At 35.3% G+C, this 12059-nt stretch overlaps 1 protein-coding gene across 3 annotated transcripts; it reads left to right on the top strand.

Moving 5' to 3' along the window:
• Positions 1-1639: 1639 nt before the first annotated feature.
• LOC147514655 (uncharacterized) lies at positions 1640-9298 on the top strand. Of its 3 annotated transcripts, none has more exons than XR_015213250.1 (3): positions 1640-1811; positions 2136-2194; positions 9008-9298. XR_015213250.1 is itself a non-coding variant. In XM_086594390.1 (3 exons), the coding sequence occupies exons 1-3, from the start codon at positions 5579-5581 to the stop codon at positions 9042-9044; spliced, it is 408 nt and encodes a 135-aa protein (XP_086450516.1). In that variant the 5' UTR covers positions 5560-5578; the 3' UTR covers positions 9045-9298. The 3 variants fall into 3 exon arrangements, 1 of the variants encoding a protein (XP_086450516.1); XM_086594390.1 differs by lacking the exons at positions 1640-1811; positions 2136-2194 and adding exons at positions 5560-5661; positions 5735-6022; XR_015213251.1 differs by lacking the exons at positions 1640-1811; positions 2136-2194 and adding an exon at positions 8140-8278.
• The last annotated feature ends 2761 nt before the right edge of the window (positions 9299-12059 follow it).

The raw sequence follows: 12059 nt of genomic DNA, 5'->3' as shown, positions 1-12059 counted from the left end.
TCAACTTATAAGAAAGAAACACACTTTGAACTTTGTCAAGATTAACATCTTCTCTGTTCATAAAAGTAGTCATTAGATGCTCATAGCTCTCGAGCAAAGAGAATATTAAACATGCCGGTTGATCCTCATCATCCATCTTCATGCCAACATTCAAATAATCCGCTAGGCGTCGATGGAACTCACAAACGTGCTCTTGCATCGTTGAACTATCCACCATCATGTACCGATAAAGACGCTTCTTAAGGTACATCTTGTTCGTCATGCTCTTGGTCATATACATAAATTCTAGTTTGAGCCAAATACCAGCAGTGGTATTTTCTCCCATCACATTATACAAATAAAACCTCATTTGCAAGACATAACCGGATTGATGAACAAGCCTGTAGATCAAACTCTTCCCAATCATCATCACTTACATTCGCCGCCCTTGATTTAATCCCCTTTAAAGCCTTGTGCAAACCTTGTTGGATGAGGATGTCCTTTACTTGGACTTGCCAAATTCCAAAGTTATTCTTCCCATTAAATTTCTCTACTTCAAATCTAGCATTTGACATCTTGGGAGCCATTTTTCAAGTTACACACAATAACCCAAAAAAATTTCACTTCGAAATTTTATCGAGCACCTTGTCTACACAAATTTTGAGCATTATGGTTTTTCACCAAAACTCAAAATCCTAGGTCGTATACCTCGCTCTGATACCAATTGTTGTAAATAACTAACAACGAAAATAATGTTATTCACTACAAATAGATAAACCCTATACAAGGATTGATCTTTCTCACTAGACAAGAATTCAACACCCTCCAAGTATTATCTCAACACTTATCAATAACAATTAACTAGAATATAAAGTAAAGAGATTAATGCAAAAGAAAACAAACCACAAGACACGGATATAACGTGGTTAGACAATGTGCCTACGTCCACCGGCGAATTTCAAGTTTTACTAGATGCACAGAGTATCAGGTTACAAGAGCTCTCAATTCACTCACAAAGAATAAATACTCACTCTCAATCTTTCTCTCTGTTCTAGTATTGGTTAATTAGGTTCAATTTTTCCAATTAGAAAAACTTATGTTTTTATACTAGACCGAAAAAGATATCAGTGTCTGAGAATACGGCAGAGCGTGGGTGCGCCTTAGGCAAGGTTTAGTTGGGCGCGTGCGTGCCATCAGTATTGTTTCACGAAAGCCAAAAAAAAAAATTAGTTGGGTGCGTGCATCAGTACTGTTTCGCGAAAGCTTAAAAAAAAAACTAACTCCAAACAACAGAGAGTAAGTCGAGTTTGAAACAAAAGCTTTTAGTTACAGGTTTTTGTATTGATCAACTTTATTCTTACAAGGCGAAATGATGGATATTCAAAATTCTCTAGTATGCAAATTCTTTTGTCATCTTATATGATTTAGAATTTAACTGGGCTATTTTTTATGTTTGACAGAATCTGACTCACATTCGTTAGAAAAAGACAAGTGTACTGACGCCCCACTTTTGTCTATTGTTCACACGTACCACGGGCATCGTGGAACAAACCCTGAGCGTCGAATCACAGCCAATCAAAAAAGAAAAAGAAAAAACAAGAAAAAAATCACTCTCTCAAATCACTTTTTCTTATTTCCAGATCTCTCAAAAACTCGCTCTCTCAAATCACTTTCCAGATCTCTCAAAAACTCACTCTCTCAAATCACTCACTCACTCAAATCACTCCATCTCAAAACCTAATCAACTCTCTTCATCAAATCACTCAATCTCAAAACCTAATCAACTCTCTTCATCAAATCAACTCTCTCTTCATTATTGAGAATTTCATCAGGTAAACGTCTTTATCAATAGCTGTTTTGATTGATTGTTTAACAAATTGAATTCTAGTGATAATTTTTTTGTTAATTGACGATTTTTTTTTATTATGCGTGTGATTTGAATTTGGAATTGAATTTTTTTGATTACATACGTCTTAACTATACACCAGTTTATTGCCCATCTCGTATATATTTTCATTCATGTATGTTTTAGTACACCTTTAATATGTTTCTCTTATAAAGAATTCCAAAGTCATATGATTGTAATTGATTTACATGCATACGTATGCTATTTCTAAAATGAAGTGAATGCTAAGATTTCAATAATGTTTGTTCAGGTTGTCAAAGTTTCTACTGATCCAGCAGCACCATCAAAACTTGTGGATCAACTTTTCAGGTAACTGCATTTATCTACTACATTCAAGCATTACTATATTGGGAAAAGTTTTTTTTTTTTAAAGATTAAGTTGGGGTTAAGGCAGACCCCGACCTGTTAAATTGCAAAAGGTTAAACCGTAAAAATATGAAATATTGATATTCATCAATGCATTGACACTAAAATAACAGTATTGTCCAACACTGTAGCTCAAGAAGTTTAGAATTAGATTTCTATAGCTGATTTACTTGTTATTGAGCTAAATTTCTTTCATTTTTGTTCTCTTCGTTAGTGTGTTATTTTTATGTTCCAATTTCTTATATAATTTGGCTATGAGTGTTATGCCCTTTGTTTTTTTTTTATTAGTTTGAGAAAAAAAATGCTAGAAGAAATATTTAAGTTTGAGCATTTGTTGAATACAGAAAGAATGTACCAGGGGAAAAAAAAAAGAAAAAGAAAATTAAGTGAGTGAATAGAATATTTTGTTTTCCGGTAACATAGACGTAAATATTGAACAAGTGAATATTTTGTTAATTAAATTGTTACCTTAGTTGTGATCTTGTTATACATTTCCATTTCTTTATTGTTGTTTACTTGTTTATATCAAAGCCAGGGTTCAGATTTTGTTGCTAGCAAAAAATTGTTAGTGTAACTATTTTGTTTGTCGTGTATTTTCAAAATAGGTAATGGCATATGCTGTTTAGCCAACTTGGGTTTACTTTATTTTGATGTTTTGACATGTTTTATTAGTTTCCATGCACTTAACTGAGGATTTTTGATTGAGCATGCGAAAATTTCATGAGTTTTTGTGAGTTTAAATGGATAATGAAGACTTGTTATTTTGTTTTTAGTTATTGATTGTTCATAATGTTGTGAAATAATATGTACTTATCTACATATTGCATTAAGTAGGGATGAGTTTGTCATGTCCAGACAGAGAGTGGATGAAGGAATCAGTGGGGAGTGATGCATATCTAGATGGAATCGAATCATTCCTTGAATTCATGAGGGATAGTTTAGGAAAAAGAACTTGGTCTTCTTGTCTGTGTGCCAAGTGTTGTAATGTTCGTGGAATGGTTGATCCAAAAACCATTTTTGTACATTTGGTTCGTTATGGATTTGACGAGTCTTACACTACATGGTATTTTCATGGGGAGTCATTTGTAAACAATGTTAAGAACTTTGAACCTTTTGGTTCATCCACTCATAACTCTCCCGAAGATACCCATCCTCAAGAAATTAACTTTGTGAATGAAGAGCTTAGGACTGTCCAACTTGATGATTTGGATGAATACGTAGATAAGATTAGTTCGGATGAAGATTTCAATGCGGATGAGATAAGTTCGGATGAGATTAGTTCAGATGAAGATGTGGATGTCAATTGCCATAATGAACAATGTAACCAAAATCTAGTTAATTTAAAAAAGGAGATGAAGTTCAATAATTTGTGGGAGGATGTGAAGAGACCAATATATTCCTCATGCAGACAAGAAAAGACTAAGTTATCAGTAATAGTTGGGTTGATAAACCTCAAGACAAAACATCAATGGTCCGATAATAGCTTCACAGAATTATTGGATACGCTAAAAGATATTCTTCCTGAAGATAATACATTGCCTCTGTCGGTATATGAGGCTAAAGGGCTGATTAAATCTTTAGGTATGGACTATGAAACAATCGATGCATGTCCTAATAATTGCATTTTGTATTGGAAAACACTTAAAGCTCTTCAAGAGTGTCCTAAATATGGTGTGAGCAAATGGAAGAATGTTGAAGCTGTTGATCTTACAGACAAGAAAAAGGCTAAACCCGTACCAACAAAAGTCTTGAGATACTTTCCATTAATACCTAGGTTACAAAGATTGTATAGGTAAGGCTTTGGCTTCAATACTTGTACGTTATCGCATTTACTTCTTACCCTTTGAATCAATCAGTTTTTAATGAAATATATGTATATATTTTTTTTAGTGTTCCATGGATTGCGGAGAACATGACATGGCATTCGAGGGTGGTGGTTGACGAAAATAGAGTGAGACATCCGGTTGACTCTCTCAATTGGAGCACAGTTGATGCAAAGTGGCCAAAATTTTCTGCTGAGCCACGCAATGTCCGTCTGGGACTTGCGACAGATGGATTTAATCCGTTTTCTCATTCTAACAGTTGTTATTCGTGTTGGCCCGTTATGATTATTCCATATAATCTCCCACCATCTCTTTGTATGGTTAAACAGTTTATTATGTTGTACATGTTGATACCTGGGAAAAGTAGTCCAGGGAAAGACATTAATGTCTATTGCAACCCCTAATCTCCGAGTTGAATGAGTTATGGTCTATAGGCACCAAAACATACAACTCTCATAGTAACACCACATTTACTATGAAAGCAGTTTTGTTGTGGGTCATACATGATTTTCCTACGTTAGGCATGTTATCGAGTTGTAAGACTGGTGGAAACTATGGTTGTCCTCCATGCGGCGAAAAGACATATTCAATTAGGTTAAAACATGGGAATAAGAATGCATATATGGGCACTAGGAGATTTCTTCCAGAGGATCATCCTTTTAGGCGACAAAAAAAACCATTTGATAGGAAGGAAGAACATGGGGAAGCTCCAAGAAGATTGAGTGATTCTGAGGTAAAAAGCAAAGTGGAAAGTTTTGAAACGGTTTATGGAAAGGTAGCACGAAAGAAAGGGAAAAAAAATGTTAATGATGAGGGCGTGACTGCATGGTCAAAAATATCAAAACTCTTTGACTTGCCATATTGGGAGGTAACTTAATTTTCCATTTCTTAATTTGGTTTGTCGTACATCATTATACATCATTGTAATTTGTGTGTTTTCGTAATTAACAGTTCTTGCTTAGTCCTCACAATGTGGATGTAATGCATGTGGAGAAAAATGTAGCCGAGAACCTTATTGCGACAATTTTGGAAATGGACAAGAGCAAGGATGGTTTGCAAGCATGCTTAGACTTTAAGGAGATGAATATAAAGCAACACTTGTGGCCAAAAGAAGTGGGAAATAAGTTGTTGCTATCAAAGGCTAATTTTACTTTATCCCGATCTGAAGAAAAAAAAATTGTTCTTTGAGACCTTGGCCACATTAAAGGTACCTATAGGATATAGTTCCAATTGGAAGCAACGGGTGAGCAAGGAAGATTTTCAATTAAAAGGCTTGAAGTCGCATGATTATCATGTAATGATGTAACAACTTTTGTCGTTATTACTCATGCATTGCTTTAAAGAACATAAGCAATTATGAGTAGCAATCCGACAATTGTCAACATTTTTCAACATCCTTTGCTCCAAAGAAATATACCTCGATGAGCTTGAAGCTGCTAGACAAAGAGTGATTAAAGCGTTGTACGTTTTTGAGAAATATTTTTCTCCTTCATTCTTTGTCGTCATGATGCACCTTGTTGTGCATTTGGCGGAAGAGGTAGAACTTTGTGGACCTGTTTGGTGTCGGTGGATGTATGTTTTCGAACGGTATGTTCTATGAGTGAGCTATCTATATTTTTATTATTTGATATTTGTAATATATGTTGTTAATTTGTACTAGGATGATGAGAGACTACAAGAGGTATGTAAAGAATCCAACACATCCTGAAGGTTGTATTGCTGAGCGTTACGCCGTCGAGGAATCAATAATGTATTGTATGGAGCATATGCCTGATGGTTCAAAGGGAAGCTACAAGAGAGGTAAAGAGAGATTCATGGATGACACAGGAGAGCTGACAAATGAGAAACCTCTCAATAAGAAAGGCGTATATAGATTGAGTAATGTGCAGTATGAACAAGTACGTAGATGGGTGTTGGAGTGCTCAAAACTTTCTATTCCATGGCAAAAGTAAGTCTACCCTTGTCATGTTTATAATGTTATTTATGAGACTGTGAAACTCTAAAGACCTATTTAACTTGTCTATTATGTCATTTCATTGTAGGAAATACCAAATATACTTGCAAAGATTTAAACCAAGTGGTCGTAAGAGAAAAGGCAACACCAAAACACCAATGAGTTTTATTCCTTGGTTAAGGGAACAAGTATAGTTTCAGTACCTTAGTAATCACTTAGAGTAACACGTAGGATCATGTAGTTCTTACAGAATAATATTAACTTTTGTGGATTTTTTGACAGCTACAAAATGAAGAGGTTTCTCCCATCAAGAGACTTGCTGATGGTCCCAACTTCCAAACGATTTCGTATAACACATACCAAGCCAATGGATATGTGTTTTCTACTGCTGAATGGGACACTAACAAGACAACTCAGAATTATGGAATTAAAATGAATGCGATGACTAACTTTTGTGCAAGTGCAAAGGATAAGAAGCTCGTGTCTGATGATACTACTTATTATGGGATCATTAGACAAATTCTCGAACTCGACTACTTTGATTTCACTATAACTGTTTTTTGTTGTGATTGGGTTCGTGTGGAAGATAAAGTGAATGGATGTTACACTGATCCGGATATTAATTTAATATTCGTGGATTTGAGCAAGTTTAAAAGAGGTTCGAAGATTGTAGATGAGCCATTTATTCTTGCCTCACAAGCATCACAGGTTTTTTATTGCAAAGACCTAACGAGGAGTGGTTGGAATGTCGTGTTACCTCCAAAGAGAATGACTAGAGACATGGATGTGTATGAAAACCCTTTAGTTTTTTAGTCAAGATTGTAACGAGACACTTTTGAGTTCATTAGTGTTAGAAGATAAATTATTGATGTTCACTAAGGTACTTGGTCTACTGATCCCGTTCATGGACCCGCTGTAATGTTTCTTTTTTACTATTTATTTATTGAATGGGTAATTTTTTATATTTCTATTGTTTCTTTTCCATGAGAAACCCAACTACTCACAGTACACTTTCACCTAAATATTTATGTGCATTTGCTAATTCTAGATATGTACTTCTTATGTCTGAAATCTTAGTGACTTGATTTGTCACATGCTGATTTGGTTTTTTATATCAGCTTGTCTGAGGCAGCATTTGGCAGTGTTATTGAACCGTCTGTTACTTTATATTTGTTCCATACGCTACAATTTGCATTCTAAGTTTTGGATTGCGTATCTGGGGCCTTTGTATGCTTTTGTATTGGCAGTGTATTAGGTGTTAATATTGTTTTATGTTCGTATGTTCTGCACTACTTGTGTATGTATAATTCTTGATGAGTTCTGGTAAGTCGGGTGTGGCTTAACTAATAAAGTTCTTCTTAGTTAAATATGATTGCATGTATGGCATTATTTGCAGGTCAAGTATAGTGCTTTTCTTCTAGCTGTGTTGGGGTTTCTGCTAAGTGTCTATTCATTGAAATCCATAGGATCGGATATGTTGAGACAGGAGAGCACAGAGGTACTTTCTTTTAAATACGTAAAATTTTAGTTTGTTAATGGTTTCTACCTAACAGTCTATCTTTTATCCTACTAAGAGCTCAAAGCAAGCGGAAAAGAGGGCTAGGAAGACAATGTTATCACGTGAGGCTGTGATGGCTAAAGATCTCAACGGTGGCATACATATATCTAATTCAGGTACAAAGTTTAAATCTAATGAAGGGTTGTCAATTATAGGCACTCTATTTACTTAATACTAAGTTCTCTAGTCCTTTTATACTTGCAGACTCGAGGCCTTCCTTAGTATCCCATTTTTTTGAGCATCTTCGGGGTAGAGATTTCCTTGCAACACAAATAAGAAAAACATTATAATCTATTAAATGTATTGCACCTGTACCTGATATCATAACTTTTCTTGATTCCAGGATCATCATCTAGTGATTTCCCAAGTTTCTGGAGGTGGAGGTTCTTGTGGTACATATAGTATATGTTCAGTAATTTTATTTGTTGATAGTTATTCTTTTATATATTCCCACGAATTGACTGGCATATTTTTGCCTTTTCAGTAATTTTATTATTTATTTTTATTTTATAGTCTCTTCCAAGGGAAAGAAGAAAGTTGAATTTGACTCTAACGGACAGCCTATTGGAGACGGTTCAGAAGGATTTTCTAGTTTGCTTGGTGGGATAACAAAGACACATTGTCCTATCTCTTATGAGAGTTTCAAAAATGTGCCTAGTCCAACAAAAAACATAATCTGGAGCAGCGTCGTGGTTAGTCTTATGCTCTTATCCATTATGGTTCTCTCTCTCTTTTTTTAGTATGAGTCATGCATGGCTTGAAAGACCCTGGATATCTAGTGTAGTGCTGGATACAATTACTGATGTATGAACGTAAGTATAATTGTGTTGAACTGTTGACGACCCAAGTGTGCAAGTTTGATGCTAAGTTTTTTTGGGTTTTTAGCAATTGATATTGCACACTGCGCCTGCTTTTTAAAGGGCCTAAAACTTTGAGTAGATTATGTAGTTATGCAAACTACGCAAGACACCTAGAAGCCATTTTCCATGATTTTTGGCACAAAGTTCACTGGTTTCTTGTGCAATTGCATGCTCTGTATGTATCATTTTAGCCTTTTAGGTGTAGTATCGATGTCTATTTAAGACCCACTGTTACCCAAAATATTTGTGCACCATGTATGATCCACATTCCACTGAATATCCATCCATTGTGAGAGAAGGTCAGGTGTGATTGTGTACTAACTCTGCCTCTAGTCTCTCGTCCATATTCATTGTTAGTCATATTTTATAATGAACTAACACTTAATAACTCTTTAAGAGATTAAAATATCCATATTAGGTTATGTTTGAGCATTCATTTGAATTGGTTGCAGACCTGATCTAATGCAATGGATATAAATTCTCATTTTATCAATTGTGAAATATTTTGTTCAGTATTATGTATTGTGGATTATCTTTTATTAATATTAGATTCTTATACAGAAAGAATACAATGTGGATGATGCATACAAAAAGATAAATCTGAAGAAGGTCGCCAAAAGCTTTAGGGAGTTTAAGCATCGTCTCCGCGTGAAGTACTATGACAAGTATGACAATGACGTCGATAGGAAAAGGAACTGCCCAACAGGAGTGAAATTGGAAGAATGGGAAAATTTCATGGATAATGAATCTAAACCTTCGAGAAAACTCATGCGAACAAAGGGCAAGGTGGCTAGAGAAGCTATGAATGCTTTACACACATCAGGTAGAAGGGGAGCAGCAAGGACAGTCCATGATATGGTACTAATCTACCTTGTCAATTGTTAATTTTATTCGTAACACCATATTTACTTCTAACAGAGTTGGTAATGTTTTGTAGAAATCGAAAAATCTAAATGTTAAAGTAACTAGAACGGATTCATATATGGCTATCCATACTCACAAGGATGGCTCTTTTATTGCGCCAGAAAGGATGGTGAGTTTGACTGCCTATTTTCATGAATGATGAATCTGACCACTGCCTATTTTCTGTTCTCTTTTATATACTGCTTCTGAAATTTATTAAATGACTAATATGCTGTCATGATAAGAAAGAATCAAGGCTGTAATTGAGGATGACCCTGCTAGCGTAAACTTGGACCTAGACCATAATCCAATTGCTCAAGTGTGTGGCCCTGATAAATTTGGTCGAGTGTTGGGTATGAGTGTTGGCATATCAAAGACATTCCTTGCATCATCAGCTCCTGCTAAAGAGCAGCTTTGCCCACAAAAGCAACAACACCCAATGCTTGAAGAGCGGTTTGGAAGTTTAGAGCGACAAATGGTCACCATCACTAAGATCTTGTTGGAGACAAGAGAAAAAGTGGCAGGTCAGTGATAATACATAAAATGATAGTTTACCTACGATTGTGAACGATGAAACTCAAAACGCAAGTAAACTAAAACTTATTACGAGTCTATATTTATCAAGTTTTCTACTCTCAATTCTATCGAAATAGAGTGGAGTAACAAATTCGTTCCACTCCTAGTTCTCTAGCATGGAATGATTTCATAGTTATTAATCGGTCTTAAGTCTAATGAGAGGTTTACGAGGGGAATTCTATACTACAAGGTGAATGAAATTAATAAGTTACTTAATAACTAAAATGATAATCTTGAATCTTGAATGTGAATCTAGATAAAGAATTAGAGGGGAATTGATTCCACCTCGAATCCAACTTAATCACCTAGCATAGACTGTTGTAATCCAATTCTTACGTTCTTACTGTAAGAATTGCTTGTTCTAATCCCTAATTAACATGGCATTTCTACCAATTATAACTAGCATGTGAGGTCGTTTACCCATTCTCATGGCAAAACACGACCTTCTAGAATGGAATAGACTCTACAACGATTCTACACTTATACAACTAAGCTTTCATCAAGGCTTCATCAACCCCTCTAATGGAGGTTTAGCCTTGATTCATCAAACCATCATTTCCCATATTATTATAACTAAACATCATATCAAAATTCTAACTTAACTAATTTAACTAACAATACTTCAATCTAATTTAACAACTCAGAAATGATTATCAACAAGAATTAAACTAGATTTATAATTTGAAATGACAAAATCGAAATGACCAATAGCTATTTTATTTATCAAACTAATTAAGAACAATGATTCTAAGAGTTTAATCTAAAACAAGAATTGAATTGAAGCTAAACTAAATTAAAAACAATTAAATCTAGATCTAGAATTATCTATATTTTTAGGTCTAATTAGCTACCATTAACAAAGAGCTAAGCTTTTGTTTTTATATGTTTTCAGATCCAAAAATCGTGCATGGGCTTGGAGCCATGTTTTGGGCTAGAGAATCAGGCCCGAAACCCAATTCTTTTAGTCCAAAAAGGCCTCTTCAGTTATAGTTGTCTTCAACAGACTTTTCGTCCACTTCTGCTCCTCTGATTGGGTCAAGGCTTAGACCATTGGAAAGCTCTTTCCGAGCCGGTCGTTTTGACATAAAGTAGGCCCAATTCCGAGGTCTGAGTCCAAAGATACGGCCTTCGGAAGTTCTGCTGACTTTGCGTGCTGTTCCTGCCCACGTCGACTTTTCAGCTTTTGACCGGGCTTTTAGAAAGGTTTTGTCTTCTTGAATCTTGACCTTTAATCACAGAATTCCTTAGCAACTGACCTTTGCTCATTTATCTCGCTAAAGTGGCACATTTCTGCACATAATGGACTTTGAAGCCTGAAATGCATAAAAACACGTAATCAGTATTAACTCTTAATTATTACTCACATAATTGGTCTAAAAGTATGACTGTTACAGGGTTAAAACTACAGTTTTGGGCTCTTATCAGTCAGCAATCACATAGAATGATCATTGCAGATTCATCAACGACGTCAAATGTATGATTTGAATGTGAGACATTATGCCTAGGGGCTTAAGCTAATTTATGAGATAACTAAATCGTGGTTTTGTCTTTGTTAACTTATTACTTGTAGGCGAGGGATCCAACACGCTCACAATCACATGGTGATTCCTCTAGAGGGATGGAATTATGTGAATTGATTAACATGCATCGAGAAGTTGTTGCCAAGGGAAGGGCAACAAGGGCAAATATCATTCTTGATGCAACTCTGGATACCCCAATGGACATTTACAACGTCCGTGTATGTCTTGTCATTGACCGCACTGAGCACTTATTTGGATCCAAAAGAACATTCGGGGAGCTACACCTTCCTACAGCAGTTAAATGGCCGAAGGATTTTACTCGTTTTCTTTAGGTACGGTATTCTATTTGTCTGTGTTATCATTTCTTTACTTCTTGTCTTTTCTTCTTGTGTTTGTGTGTGTATAACTTATCTTTATTTCTTGTGATTTTAGGATAAGTGTGATTTTCGGCCAAGTATATATACTTGCTTAGAATGACTAGTTATGGCCAAGTATATATACTGCTTCTAGTTTAGATTGTTTTTTTTTAAGCTGAATATAATAGCATACAGTTTTTATGGTACGGAAGAGTTGTTGCACATGCATGATTCATTGACTAATACCAACTATTGTAT

This window comes from Coptis chinensis, chromosome 2 (genome assembly GCF_015680905.1).
Source record: "Coptis chinensis isolate HL-2020 chromosome 2, ASM1568090v1, whole genome shotgun sequence".
Taxonomy (NCBI): Eukaryota; Viridiplantae; Streptophyta; class Magnoliopsida; order Ranunculales; family Ranunculaceae; genus Coptis; species Coptis chinensis.
Note: the sequence above shows the minus strand (reverse complement) of the source record. Positions and strands in the feature narration are given on the sequence as shown.

Excerpts from the sequence above, each read along its gene's own strand:
- LOC147514655 (XM_086594390.1), top strand. The coding sequence starts at position 5,579 with ATGATGCACCTTGTTGTGCATTTGGCGGAAGAGGTAGAACTTTGTGGA. Across the intron at positions 5,662-5,734 it reads TGGATGTATGTTTTCGAACG|GATGATGAGAGACTACAAGA; the intron begins GTATGTTCTATG and ends AATTTGTACTAG. Across the intron at positions 6,023-9,007 it reads CTTTCTATTCCATGGCAAAA|AAAGAATACAATGTGGATGA; the intron begins GTAAGTCTACCC and ends ATTCTTATACAG.